The following is a 14961-nucleotide window of genomic DNA, read 5'->3' as shown; positions in this document are numbered from 1 at the left end:
ATTCCATTTCACCATTGCAGTGTTTCTCTTTGTCCCTTTCCATATTTGGGCTCCCTTCTTTGACAGTGAGAAGTGTGGCTCCTGTTATACATCATGTATTTCCTTGCTCCATCCAGGAATCCACAGAAACTGGCTTTACGATGGCTTGCCCAGACCTCTACAAAATACTAACTTACCATCTAAAGTTCAAAATGTGTTTAAAGTTCACCCCTCTACCACCCCCCCACCCTGTTCCCTGACAAGGCCACTACGGCACGTGGAAACTAAACAGTGACCGGGAGGGAGCCCAGGTGGGCTGCAGACCCAGGTCCATCTCCCCTGCACTCTGGGTTTCCCTGCAGGGATGTAAAAGGGACTGCGTGGAGGCGGCTACGGAATCCAGCTCTGCACAAAGAGGGGACTAGAGCCGCAGCCTCCCCTGCGGGCGGTCATCTCCCAGGGTTTGCCGCTCTGTGTGGCTGCTCACTTAGGGCCGGCGGCTTTCTGTCTCTCCGTAGGCTTGGAGAGAGACAAGTTCGACAACAAGACTGTCACCTTTGAAGAGCACATCAAGGAAGAACACAACATGTGGCACTACCTGTGCTTCATCGTGCTGGTGAAAGTGAAGGACTCCACGGAGTACACCGGGCCCGAGAGCTACGTGGCGGAAATGATCAAGGTGAGCAGGAAGCTCCTGGAGGCGGCTCGCGCTGGGGCTGGGCCTGCAGCACGGGGCAGGAGCCAGCGAGCCAGTAGCACAGCAGAGCAAGAACATCTAACGTGTCCTGGGCTACCGAGCTCTTAGACTGGGTGAGGTATTAGACGCTAGAACGTTGTGTGCATCCTTTCAAGTGAACTGCAGAGGCACCAAACAGGTGGTATCATACCCCTTTTAAAGGAGGAACAGTGAGGCTCCAGGAGATTCGCCCATGGCCACCTAACTGGGGCTGGGCTCTAACCTGGATCTAACCCCACAACCCGCTTTCCCATCTCTACATACTCAGCCTCTTTTTTTTTTTTTTTTTCCCTAATGGAGCCTTTTGTTTTTTTCTCTTTACATAAGACCTGTTCCCTAAGAGATAACGTTAAATGATGATCAGTTGGTGGAATGTGTTGAGCCTGGTTTATTTGCTCATTTGTTGGGCCTCGGCCTAGCCTTTCTGGGTGATGGTTTGCTAATCATTAGGAAGGGATCATACGGTAGAGCAATTGGAGTCCCAAATTAATCTTGCTGATGGGGAGCGTGACCGCCGTGTCCTGGGAAGAGGGGAAGCTGCCCCAGGTTTCCAGAGTACTCTTCTCAGTCAGGACTTTGCAGAGGCACCAGACGTGGGCCGTGGGAGTCCCAGGCCAGCTGTCAACTTTCATACCTGTGGTTTCTGAACTTCATTAAAATGTTCAGCAGCGTTGGTAACGTGAGGAGGCATCAGCTGTGAAGGGTAGGGAGCCTCTGTGATTTACACGAGCTCGCTTTGGGGAGAGGGGGGCCGTTCACTCTTAAGAGAGACGACGCAATTCACTGACTCTCCTTCCAGTTGCCAAGGACTTAAGCACTCAGCCTGATAATGAGTTATCCTAAACGAACCCTTCTGTGTTTTTTATGCAGATGTGATTTTAGAGCTTTTAATATAAAGAAATCTCAGGTGACGTCTGTTCCTGTAAATATCATCATTCATATGCAGCAGACGTAGGCAGGCTTTTAGCTTTATTGCTGGCAAACCACCGGTCACGTGGCGATATTCTTGAGGGCAAGTTCGACAACAAGACTGTCGCCGCCCATATAACACCAGCTCAGAGGTCTCTGCAGGTTCTGGAGGGCTTTCTGGCAATTCCATGCCATCTGTACCCTTGAGGTCCTTAACGTCGAATTCCGTGCTTCTCAAATGTTAATGTACATTGAACTCACCTGGACAGGCAGGGAGTTGGGATTCAGATTCAGCAGGCACCGTCAGGACTTGGACACCGAAGCTGCTGGCTGCCGGGTCATGCTTGGAGCAATCGTGAGCAGCCAGCAGAAGGGACAAAACAATGCGACTGAAGAAATGAGCCTCTGGACTGGTAATGTGAGTGCTGAGGAGAGGGATTCCTAATAACATCTAGGTGTTGAGCACTCTATGGCTTACAAAACTTTCACATCTAGAACTGTGTGATAAAATTACCCTTGGTGGGGAACCATTCAGAGAAAACTTTGAGGGTAAAGAGAAATGGATGAGGTTTTACAGTAGAGATGACTTTTAAAGAGGTTTTGAAAGAGAGACGGGGTCATAGATGAGCAAAAGGAGAAGAGGGAAAAAATCAACAGAAGGAAAAAAAGAGAGGAGTTCCAGAAGGCGGCTGCTGGGTGTGCTCTCTTACAGATCAAAGCCGGGCTCAGGGTTAAGTAGCCTGCCCAAGAAGAGCTCAGAAGGAGAGGACCAGGGTGCCAGCCCGGGGTTAGTGACAGGGACTGCACCACGGCCCAGGGAGCCGATGGGGAGGCAGCTGGCAGCACCGGGCCAGGTGGGAGCAGGATCTGTTGTTAATTGGGGCTCCTGTTGCTTGCCAGGGCCGATTTTTGGTTAGGTGTGCAGGATCAGGACAGATTAACTGAAAAGCTCTCCTGTCCCTTCTTTTCCTCCAATTGTGGATATTGCCAAATGAAGCTACTTGGCCAGCATTCGTGGGACAGAGACCTACCTGTCTGCGTACACAAATACCTTCACTTGCACTAAGTCCTGTAATGGCTAGAGGAGATGACCTCCGGTTTTTACTCTTGTCACACATTCTTTTTCTCCTTCACTTTGCTTCTCTCAAAAGTTTTTGTACCCTATCTTCAAGTCTACAGGAGCCATTGTTAAAGCTTTCTGTTAATCACCTTACTTTACTGTCACAGAAAACTCTGGTGCACTTTAAGGTTTATGTCTCAATCGTGAAGACTTAAAGGAGCCTTGTGAGCAATCACCTGGTGAGGATTAAGAGCCAGAAGTCACCCCCAGCCTCCCACCAAGCCTGCACAGAGCCCATTGCTTGGTGACACTTTGAAAAACCCAGCATTCAGGGGGCTTTCCTCATCCACATCATTCTTAAATTGTACAAGAACTTCTTGTCCAAAGGCCTAAAAATATGTAGCCTCAAACAATTCTTAACTGTGAATGTCCCGGTTGCTGAGGAACCAGCTGTTTTGTGCCCTTAGTGAGGGCTGGGGGAGATATGCCCTCCCCTGGCTGAAAGGCAGTGCCTTTGCCAACACTGTTTTCAGTGGTGAATCGCTGCCGGCGACTCCCCAGAGAACACTGGCCACAGGAGGGTAGACTGGGGGTGTTCAGCTGGAAGCTCAGGGAAGCTCAGAGTGGCAGGAGAGCAGGCCACATGCCCCAGTGGCAGACCCATTCAGTCATACCCTGTGGAGGCAGCCACAGCCAAGAGAGGAGCTCTTTTCAACATCCCTCCTGAGCAGGCAGGCCTCCTGCCCACTGCTTCTGGGAGGAAAAGCCAGGGGATCTCTTTGAGAAGGCATGTTACTCCATGATCAAGGAGAGAGGGGCAGCTAACAGTGTTAGGGAAGGAAAAGTCAGCTGGGCATTCATCTACCCTTTTGCTTGCTTCATGCCCCAAAAGGAATCAAGACAGGCTTTTTGGGACTTGGGTTTTTCAGGAAAACCACCTCTTGCCTAGTAGCCAGAGGCTAGAGGTTTTAAGCTGTCCCTCCACTCATGAATTAAGATCCTGGAGACTCATTAAGAACTGTGAAGAAACAGCTGCCCTTAGACCACCCAAAAGAACCAAACAGAAGAGGCCCCAGGCAGGTAGAGGAAGAGAGCTTCACAGAGGCCCGAAAACGACTCCCTGCAGATGGTGGTGTCAGAGATGGTAAATAGACTTTCATCTCAAGAAAAACATGGAGACAGTGAGTTTCTTGCCAGAGATGGCAGTAGAGAACTCAGCACCCAGATGTTCACCCACATTTAATCTTCATCTAAATGTAATAGAATATTGTATGTTCTCTTCTTTCTCCTTCTGGCCATGCCTTCTCTTTCATTAGAGATGGGACTGTTCTGGCAAAGCCAGGGTCAGGCACATGCCTACCGTGAGGTCCTTACTCCCCAAGCTTTGGGTTTGAAGGCAAAGAATCCAAGATGTGAGTTTGGGCCCTGCTCCTTCAGAGCCATGTAGCCCCAGGACGTCATGGGACGTCCCTCCCCTGAGTTGCTGTGTGGGAATAGGGGTTAGCAGCACTTCCTGTGTCCACTGGGTGATGGGAATGAGGTAAATGTGGGGGACGAAGGCGGGGGTGTAGGTACCCGAGGAGGCAGGGAGTGGATGCCAGAAGGGCCAGATGAACAGACAGAGCAGTCGGCAGGGAAGCGGAGCACAGCGCTGACAGAGAGCTGACGCAGGCACGGTGTCCTACACTTCATGACTGTGTAAGATGTCTTGGCTGTTGGCACGCTGTTGCTAAGAAAAGTCAGAATGGGCATCTTGACTCCAAGAAGTTCCTCCCATGGAAAATTCCTGCTTCTTCCTCACTCTTAAAGTGAAATGTTCTAAGTGCTCTGAAATGTTGGAGCAGGACAAAGTCGCCATTCTCACTCTTTCTCCATGGAACTGGCCTCAATACTTGGGACTCATATCCATGTGTTCAGCAGTGGCCTCCATTCACAGTCACTACCCACGACCAGGAGTTGGGATGACTTGGGGAGTGGCCCCTGGGTTCTCTATGATGAGATGCTGTCATGTTTGTCCTGGGTTCCGCGCACATGACTGAAGCGGTTGCTGTTACTGGCATGGCTGGGGGGAGCTTGGGCTCCCCATGCCTCTGTACAGGGCAGACAGTGCAGCTCAGACAGGAGAGGCAATCTCTCACATTCGTTGACTCAGGCCCCAGACAGGGCTGTACTTACAGAGAAATGTGACTACAGAGTGACCTCACTTAGCCCCAGCAGCTCAGGGCAGGAGAAGAACCCCCGAGCTTCCTCTCCCCATAGCCACTGGATTTGGGGGGCTACCATGTAGTTTTAGTGGTAGCCTTCATGATAATGTTTTATTAGCCCTAAACTACATTGAAATTTTCATGATAATTGATGTACCACACACTCTTTTTCAATAATTGAGCATTCTTTGACTTTTCTCTACTGCTGACTGAAATGAGAATATGTTAGCCCATAGACGATGATTTGATAGGCCATACAATCAGGTATATTTAACCTGGATAAGTGGTAAATTAGTCGTATCTTTGCCTGAAGGGATTTAAATACTGCACAGTGGGCATGTTGTAGATAAAAGATCAAATATAGGATTCCCACTGAAGATTCAGCAGCCCAATTTTCTGTGACAGTCAAGCTCAGGAGAAAAGCCAGGGCTTAATTTGCTAAGCAGACTGAGTTATTCTTGAAAGTTAGAAACTCCAGAAATATTAAGAAGGAAGGTTAGTAAAGAAGACCAAACTATAATTTAAATATATAGCATCTACTTTGCTAATGCAATATAGATTTTCCTTCAGTATCTTGGAATGCTACCTTGAAAAAAAAAAGTTCTATTTTCAGAGGCATGTTTCTGAGTGAATGGCAGGGTAGTCAGAAGGACTATTGTTTGTCCATATTTCAGCATCCCCTGCTAGCTGGAGCTGCTCTGGCCTCTTCTCTTCCCCAGGAGGGCACACTGACTGACTACCGGGCCAGCTGGGGGAAACCTCCTCCCACCACAGCCTGAGTGTCGAGGGGTAGGCTGCTACTTCCAGAGGAGTGGACCGGGCTGTGCTTTGCTGTAACAATGGCAGATTGTATAATAACGCTAATAATAGGTCATGTTTAATCAGTATGTACTAAAATAAATGCTTTGCATGCACAGTCCCGTTTAATCCCGGGAACAGCATTTGTAGATGGCACTCTTACCATTTTACAGATGGGAAACTAAAGACCAGCCAGGGGCAGCAGCTTCTCCAGGGTCCCCTTGCTGGAAAGGCTGTAGCTGAGAACCCCATGCAGGTCTGCGGAATCAGAGCCCACCCTGGGGCTGACACACGCACCTACAACCCTCCATGTCAAGGACATGCCACCCTTGGTCAGGCTGAATCCGGTTTTCCTGCCTGGGACTGGCTCACCTCCCAGGAGAACCAGCCGCCTTCCAAAGACGCAAGGCCCAGCAAAGACCCCACTGGGGTAGGGAGAAGGATGGGGGAGAGGGCCTCCTGGGTGATGCTGACTGGCTAACGCACAAATCAACGAGTTGGTAGCTCTGGGCATTCGACGCGTGTTAAATCTCTGAGCTGCCGCCAGCACAGCCACCTGGAGTCGGGTACTACTGGGGGTTGTAGAAAATGACAAGAGTTTGGGAAAGGCAGAGCCCACTCTTGCATAGGGTGTATCTGAAGTAGGTGTTAATTCTGACTTGGTACAATCTGAGAAACGTCATTACCCTCCCTGAGCGTAGAACAGGGAGTGATACTCCCTTCGGTGGCCATTATTTGAGGGGAGAGTTGTCGAAGTTAAAGGGGAAGGGAAGGAAGATTCACCAGAACCATAGACAGACGGGCTTCCACACCCGGGTGACTCATCTCAAGAGTTAGAACTCCCTGATAATTAGAGTGTCTGATCCATCATCCTTTAAGCCTGGTGCTGACTTTTTCTCATAGTGAAGATAGACCGTTTTTTACTTCTCTCCCTCCCCCCTCACTCCCTCTTTCTCCCTCTCTCTCTCTCTGTCTCGTGCTCACACACTGTTCCACTAGAGATTTTCCAGTTTGTTCCATCTTGTATTAATTCACTTGATCTCTTCAGAAACTAGTTGTATAGAAAGCAAAAGAAACAATTTTCCAAATCAAAGGTAGTATCATGGCAGCCAGTGAAAACGCTCTTAGAAATTAGTGCCTTTTTTTCAGAGAGGAGGGCCCAGTCTAGGAGCCTGCATTCCCGGAAAATGCTTTTCTGTAAGCCTTAGTCCATTTGCATCAATAAAGCCATGAAAGACAGAGCTCTTTTTGGTTGGAAAATTCCTTTTGGGTAAATTTTCCAAGCAAATATATTTTCTTAGCAAATAGAGCACTACTGAACGTCCATAAGGAAGATTCGAAAGCCATAGGGCATGTGGCCTCAGCACTTGTGTTAGTCTGTATTTGATAAAAAGACCTGGGAAGCAAGCATAGTCAGAGAGCAATGTGTTAACAAGGGCAAAAGATCAAAATGGGAACTGAATTACCTACAAGTCACTGCCTTCTTTTAAAAGGGGAACTGACCCAAGTCTTGCACCTTTCTTGACCCGAGAGAGAGTCTGCTAGGAAGTCTGCAGACAGGCACTTTCCAAAGTGAGGGTGGAGCATTTTGCCCTGAGGAACTGAGTAAAGAGACCAAAGGGAATTGCTCTGGACACAACCCCCCCCCCCCCCAGCAGGAATGACTGGTGTTTCCTAATCCGATAAAAGCAAGGCCCTGGAAGTCTGCAGGGGAGGGGTGCCGGCAGTGACGGTAGGAGCCCAGAAGGGAAGGTCTGCCTGGACACGGCCAACTTGAAGGGTCTCAGCCCCAGGCAGTGAGAATTTGGGGTCCCTAGAAGGCAGAACTTAAGAGTGCAGGATTGGCCAGCAAGCTGTGCACCCACCTCCCCTGCCCATCTTCATCTGTGCTTCACCATATGCCCGGCAGGCAGGTGGCTCCTGGCTGTGATAAAGTGACAGGAAAGCCCTTGCTTCCATGCAGATGGACAATTAACAGGTTTGGACTTTTATTCTGGAATTCCAGTGAGGATGCTGGGAGGAAGGGAGGGCCTTGAGAAGTTTCTGGGATGTAGATTTTAGCACTGGTAGTGCTGTATCATCAGCTTCTCTTGCCTGACTTGGGGGGCCACACGCCTTGATTAAAATGTCCCCTGGGCTCCAGAAGCACTTAGCTGTGCGTGAGGATCTGGCCTGGGAGGCCCTCTGCTCTGGTATGATTCCCAGCATGCTTTCTGAAGTTAGCTGGCACCGTGGCAGAGTTCGAGACTCTCAGAGCAAGGGAGACGTGGAGAGAGGGATTTGGCGCTGGCTTTTTGGTGGCTGGAAACAGAGTGTCAGCAGCCCTGGACTGGCCTCCCAGCCAGCCAGACGTGCTTCGCCCCACCCTGTGCATTTGAGCTTGGGTTCCTGTCGGTGGCAGCTGCACAGGGTGAGCTTATGTTTCCCCGCCCAGGCTTATCACAGGCTCTGCCCTCTAGTCTAGAGGCTCTGAAGTTGCCCCTTCATCCTGCTGTGCACTTCACAGGTGCCTTCTTCTTATCATGAAATACTTGGCATTGGGACCCCGGGGTCTGCACCGTCCTCTGAATTTTCCACATTCTGACCTTCACAGAGAGTGTGTGGGGCACTTGTTGGTAACAGTGAGTGGAGCCGAGCCATAATCTGCCTGGGAGGAATTTCTGTGCTAACTTAGAGCACAGGGACTGAGGTCTACCCAAGGGGACTGTATGTGAGCGTTGTACGAGGCAACTGTTGGATCAATCCAACTGTTGGATCGAGGCAACCGGCGTCTGTGTTCGCCACCAGTGCTAGTCTCCCCACTGTGAGTTAGTCCATGGATGTCTGTACACACTGTATCTGTACATAAATATTTGCTTACACAGTTCCCCCAACTCAGCAGACATGGTAACTCCAAAAATGTGTTTTTCTCCCTGTCACACGCTGGACCCGCCTTCAGCTCCTTGCCCCAGTGTTGACCCCACTGGGCTGCCTGCCTTGTTGCCTGTGGTCCCAGACACCCTAACTGCACTTGAAACTCCTTCGTTACTCCGGAATCTAAACACCATAACTGATATGGTTTACTTGATTATAAGAACACAGTATGCAACGCATAGAACATACAAGATATGCTGACTATTGACTCCCATCAGTAGTAGGCTATTGTTAAGTTTTGGGGGAGTCACAAGCTCTCTGCAGATTTTCGCTGTGCGCGAGTCAGTGCCTCTGAACCCCCATGATGTTCAAGGACCAACCGTACCTATGCTCAGGAGTCCAAGATGCCTCTTGGTAATGAGGCCTGTGAGTATATTGCTAAGCAATGTGGGAATCAAAAGCTACTGGTATTTAGGTGCAGTCCTGTGGGGGGGGGGGGCGGTTTACACAGGTGGACAAGGCTCTCAGCTTCTCCTTTCACAAACCCACTTCTTTTCAGGGCCTTGGTGTGACCACCTGTAAAGGAAAGTTGAACCACAGGGTCTCTTACACCATATTTAGAGTAACCTGTTAGTGAAGCAACTCACAAATTGCTGGTGGGAGTTTGTGAACTACTAAAGGGGGTCTTTGTCAAGAGCACGGATGTAGGTGTCAGGAGGGAGACCTATGGGAAAACTCGAGTTGGTCTTCAGGGTCAGAGTGCATGGGGCAGGTGTACAAAACAGGGAATCTGGAAAGGACTGAGGAACAGCTGATGACCTCTCTCACCCTGAAAAACTCAAGCTGTGGGGCACCTTTCTTCCCCATGGTGGTGTGGCGGTGCTGGTGACTTGGCTCCCAGCTCTGGCTGGAGTCCGTGAGCAGTAAGAGAGAGGACTTTCTCCTCTCTTCTTTGAGTCTATCTAGGCAGGGCTGACCTTCAGTAAAACCACTTGAGTCAAGAGTTTGCCAGCATAGAAACCCACAGACTGAGAAACACTGTTCGGCGGAACACTGTCATATGTGAAGCAGCTTAGGAGTGAGGCTAACGGGTGTGTATGTGTTTGTAGGTTCAAAGGTAAATGCCAAGTATCTTTTCCTGCAAAAACAGCAAAGAAATTTGGAAAGCTGTTTAAGCAGGCTTACCAAAAAACAAGAACCATTACTGTCTTAAAGATACTAAGAGATCAAAGTTGAAAAGTCATGAAATCCAGATAGGAATAGAGGAAAACCAACAGAAATTGCTAAAATCCCATACCTAACCTCTGGGAACATTCTGGTAGATTTCTTAGCTAACTGAAAATGCAGGGGAAGTTGTATAAGCAAAATGTCATGAACCAGCTCAAGAGAAGGGCAAGTTACCCTAATTGTTCTCTATTGGGAGTCTCCACTGGGCCAACCCTGCCTCACTCCGAGAGTGGCTGCCAGCCCCACCTTTCCTCTTCTGAGACCTCTGGCTTCCTCTGCCTGGCAGCCCCAGGTGCCAAGTACCCAGCCATGCCCCTCTGCGGGGCAGGCACTGCTTTCTCAATCTTGAGGGGGCCCATAAATCACTTCACCTGAGGGCCTAGAATGACTGAAAATAGTGATTCTGCAGCTGGCTTTTCTTAGGGATTTCATCAGAAATGGGTGCGGTTCTCTCTACTGGCAAGGGCCCGTCTTTGTTACACTGTATCATCCAAGAACAACTATTAACTGAGTCTGGGAAGGGTAAGTGGTCATTCCAGCCCAGCTGACGATTATATAATGTGGCCTGTTGGGGAATGTCATTCCGAGCTCAAGAGCAGACCCCACTCCCCGACACCTAAAGTTGGGGGCACTGTGGGTGACCTTCACGCGGCTGCACTGGTCAAAGAGAAATCTCTGTAACATGGAATCCCACAGAAAGGAAGGAACTAACCAGCATGGAAGTCAAGCACTACACTTGCAGCCAGTGTCTGCATCCTGGGGCCAACTCTAGACTAGCTTTGTGACCTTAGGCTGATGACATTGATTTATAATTCTTTTGCATAATGCTTTCCAGCTTTTGGGACACTTTCTCACACCCATTTGACCCTTATGATAGTTCCATGGTGGCAGCCCCATGATCTCTTTCTCAAAAATCAGAAACAGAGGGACGCCTGGGTGGCTCAATTGGTTAAGCAGCTGCCTTCAGCTCAGGTCATGATCCCAGCGTCCTGGGATTGAGTCCCACGTTGGCCTTCTTGCTCAGCAGGGAGCCTGCTTCTCCCTCTGCCTCTGCCTGCCATTCTGTCTGCCTGTGCTCGCTCTCTCGCCCTCTCTCTCTCTGATAAATAAATAAAATCTTAAAAAAAAAAAAATCAGAAACAGAGACCCCGGTCGGTGAACTGACGTCTTCCCTAGCACGCTGTCCTGTAACACTGGGGCGTTGTGACCCGAAGCCCTTAGCTCCTGATTCAGGCCATCCCTCTTCCTGCCTATAAATTAATGTCACCAGGCTGTTGTAGAAAGGCACCTGTAAAGTGTAGGGATGCTGTATGTGGTTTGAGTTTGCTGTACTTTGGAACTGAGGGGAAGTAGATCCTTGGATTTGGGACTGGTCAACAAATTCCAGATTTGGGACCCATTGTTTTTAATGAAGTTTATTTTTTAAAGCAGTTTTAGGTTTACATGAAAACAGCAGAAAGCACAGAGTTCCTGTATACTAATCCCTCCTTGCCTGAACCCCCACACACACATACATATATAATTTCCCGTTATTAACATTTTTTACTCTGGTATATTTGCTTCAGTTGATGAACAAATAGATTACTATTAACTATAGATCAGAGTTTCCTTTGGGGCTCACTCGTGGTGTTACACCTTCTACAGGTTTTAACAAATGTATAATGACATGTATCCACCATTACAGCAGCAAATAGTAGTTTAACCATTCTAAAAATCCTCTGTGCTCCACCTCATCCCTCCCTCTCCCCAACCCCTGATCTCTTTACCGTGTCCATAGTTGGGATCCATTTCTTAGTGTAGTTGTTTTTAGCGTATAATATTTGCTATAAAGAGCAATTGTAAACTAACTGAGCATAGAGATCATTATCACCATTTGTCACCTAAAGCAACAAACAGATTCTGGGTTTTGTTTTTTGCTGTGATCTTACAAAAGTGAGCTCTTAAGTAAATTATTTTAGTTTTCTTCAGTAAAAATAACCTTATCCCCATCCATAAAGGGGGCAAGAAATTTAAAGTTTACTAAGTGTCCTATATTCCTGCTTTTGAAAAGTTAAGGATGATCTTCAGATCTCCCCTGCCCTCCTCCCTTCCCTAGTCACTCCTATCCTCTGCGCATCCCCAGGCTTTCTGGGAAAACCCGGTTTGTCATCCTGCTTGGTAAAATAAAGAGAAACACATACGCCATCTGAGTTAAAGGGACAGTCTTTACCTTTTTGATTCTCCTCGGGGCTGTGAAGGAGATAGAGAAGCCACTGGTCTCTTTATCCAGGACCCACCTTCTCTCCCATGACCATTTCTTTTAGTTTCATGCCCCCCACCAAGAAATCTCAATTCTCTAGCTTAGCTATAAAGGAACAAGGGATTCGGCAATAAATGTTCCATTGTTTACATAGTAAATAAAATTCTACCTGAGTGGACTTTCTCTGAGGAAGGTGACTGATTACCTCAGTCATCTTTCTTAGAACAGCTTCTTCAGTTGAACCTGGGAAGAAGAAAAAAAACCTCTTCTCAGAATGATTAGCATTTGCATCATACAATCCAACTTCCTCTCCTCCTCCTCTCTGTCTCTCCGTCTCTCTCTCTCTCTCTCTCTCTCTCACACACACACACACACACACACACACACACACCCTCCTTCTTTCCAGTCAAGGACATTTCAAGAGGTCAGTACCGCCCCCGTGTCTAAAACTTCAATGTTTGCCTTTGCAGGGACTTTTCCAACTTTACCTAGAAAAGAACTAACCAGAACTTTAGCACTTGTGGTCAGCCTGCTTCCGGCTGTGGCTTCAGTCAGTTTGTCTGCTCTGACAGAGGAAGCGCTTGCTGTGACGGGAACTGCCCTGGCTGGATTGCAGGAGGACCAGGGCAGACAGTGCCTAATGACATTGGTATGCGACATGCCAGCAGCAAGGAGAGCCAGGGAAGCACAGAGGGATGTCTCAGACCCAGAGTGACAGATGCTACTGACAGACGCTCGGTGAACCCACAGCCTCCCCCAAAGCCACCTCCCTAAACACACACACACACGCTGAATTCGTCTATAGACAGAATGCCATAGCTGTAGATGATTTTCTCAAGAAACACAGAAGCCAAAACACTGAGGCATGGTTTCGATCTTTAGTACACGTAGAGGCAGGATTCTGCAAACACTACTAGCTGGAGAGCCGTATACAGCCAGCTTCACTGGAGTCCAGTAGCACTCAAGCAAGCATAGCATCTCATTGGAAAGTTAGGTACGAAGGCACTGGATTCAGGTGTTCTCTCTACTCCTATACTAGTAATTGGGAGCGTCTAAACATCTTCCCTTCAAGATTCAGATTCTCTATAGATGGGGGATCCTGTCAGTGAGCGACCTTTCATCCTGCAGCAAAGCTTTTCTTACTGTGCTGGGTACAAAATCAAATGGAAGCTGAGAGAACAGTTTGGCTAGAATTGCTAGTTAATTTTAACCACTAGGTACTCCTTGGTAATTTGAGATTTGACTTAACAGCCCAGGAAGATTATTTAATTAAAATACTGGCAACACTGAGGAGCTCAGATTTGGGGATTTACCTACCTCAGCACAGAAAAGCTAACAATACATACAATAATACATAATAATAATACATGCCATCCAGAATACTTGCATTTCTGCAGTTGAGCTGGTTTCCTATGCTTTAGGATTTTAGTGGGATTCCTCCACTTTAGGTCTCATTGTTAAATATTAGAGTCTAAGGAAAGCACTGGGGGAGAACCTGTATGGTGGTAGCCAGTAAATATCTAGACGAGAACTCCTTTCCCAGCTCAGCACTGAAGGACTCTCCTGACCTGGAGAATGAAGCTTCAGCCCTAGGATGAGAGTTTATGGCCCAAAGTGGCCTCGGGCAAATATGATATTTCCTTTAAATCATGGATTTGTTTTTGAATTCTATTTTTAAAATTTGATTCAGTTTCATGTGCAGTTTTAGGGCCTATTTTAATATAAAAAATATTTTTAAATAATTTACCATCGAATGAAATGGAAAAAAGATGCATTCTTTTCTGTCTGGTGTTATGTACTTCAGGGCCAGGCCTTCCTGCCCTAGGATTACAGGTATCTCGTGCAGAGAAGCACAAGTAAAGCAAAGACAAAGGAGATCTGAGTGCATCTTCTTAGCCATTGAGATGAGGAGCACAGATGCCAGTAGCAGCCATCTTTACTCTGATGGACCCCATCCATTCATCCAGCAGGTACTCGTTAGGCAGTCACCAGTCGGGAGCCCCTCAGAAGTGACTGCCCCATGACCACAGTCTGCGCTGAAGCACCTGGGGCAGGGACCTGGTCTTGCTTGTCATGAGACCCTCAGCACTCAGCCCGAGGCCAGGCACAGAAATTAGAAATGTTCAGTAAACAACTGTTAAGTGAAGTCTGTGCATTTTGCATTTGTTCGAATAGATCATGAAAGAAGGTGGGAATCTGTGGTCGTTTGGTTACTTGCTATTGGAACAGAGAAAAGAAATTATTGCTTGAGCTTTAAGCTGTGTGTAGACTCTTGCATCAGTTTTCTGTACTCTTTTGAAGACTTCATTAATGCGTACTCTGTTTGGAAATCTGTGTTTTCTATTTTATGGGGGGTTTGCTAAGCAAAGGAACATCGCAAGATTTGAGAGCTAGATTTCAGATGCATTCTCAAACGGGATGAGGCTGTTTCCCATTAACTTGCACATTGGTAGTGAAGCAGCTACAGGAGATTGCTCACTGCCCTACCGCTGAAGTGGTTTGCATCTGTCCCTCTCCCTGCATCTCATCAGGCAGGCCTACAGGGACTCCAGATCACCTCTCCTCCTCTTCCTCTCGGCCAGCCAGCTGACCCAGGCCCTCTTCATTCTGCGCCTGGTTACTGTTTCCTGCGCCTATCCCACACTTCAGTCTCTTCTACAGCATTCTACAGTCTGAGCTGCCTCTACCTGTAGGCCTTCATCCCCCACTCCAGGCAAACTGGTTTCTTCCCTGTGCCACCCCCCTTGGTTGAGAATGCCCTGATGCTGCCTTTAGTTTGGCCAAGCCCCAACCCTCCTGTGGGGCCATGGCTTTCCCCAGGAGAGCTCCAGTCAGCCGTCATCACTGCTGGTCCGTTCTGACTGTGGCCCTACTCTCTGCCATTCATTTGACAGAGCAGAACCTGCGTTATAGCATTTTTCTCCTTTTTAAATGTCTGTCCACTCATTAACAACAG

General features: G+C 48.1%; 1 protein-coding gene and 1 long non-coding RNA gene across 12 annotated transcripts in view; one reads left to right on the top strand and one right to left on the bottom strand.

Moving 5' to 3' along the window:
* The window catches only part of ITPR1 (inositol 1,4,5-trisphosphate receptor type 1), a 327977-nt gene that overhangs the window by 300093 nt on the left and 12923 nt on the right, over positions 1-14961 (top strand). For all 10 annotated transcript variants that reach the window (XM_082728673.1, XM_082728677.1, XM_082728669.1 and 7 more), the window contains one exon: positions 498-658. In XM_082728673.1, the coding sequence (XP_082584799.1) occupies positions 498-658 (161 nt within the window). The remainder of the gene's footprint in view (positions 1-497; positions 659-14961) is intronic.
* The window catches only part of LOC309863696, a 38094-nt gene continuing 34298 nt past the window's right edge, over positions 11166-14961 (bottom strand). For both annotated transcript variants that reach the window (XR_014311183.1, XR_014311185.1), the window contains one exon: positions 11166-12248. This is a non-coding gene — a long non-coding RNA (uncharacterized lncRNA). The remainder of the gene's footprint in view (positions 12249-14961) is intronic.

Source organism: Mustela nivalis, assembly GCF_964662115.1.
Source record: "Mustela nivalis genome assembly, chromosome: 1".
Taxonomy (NCBI): Eukaryota; Metazoa; Chordata; class Mammalia; order Carnivora; family Mustelidae; genus Mustela; species Mustela nivalis.
Note: the sequence above shows the minus strand (reverse complement) of the source record. Positions and strands in the feature narration are given on the sequence as shown.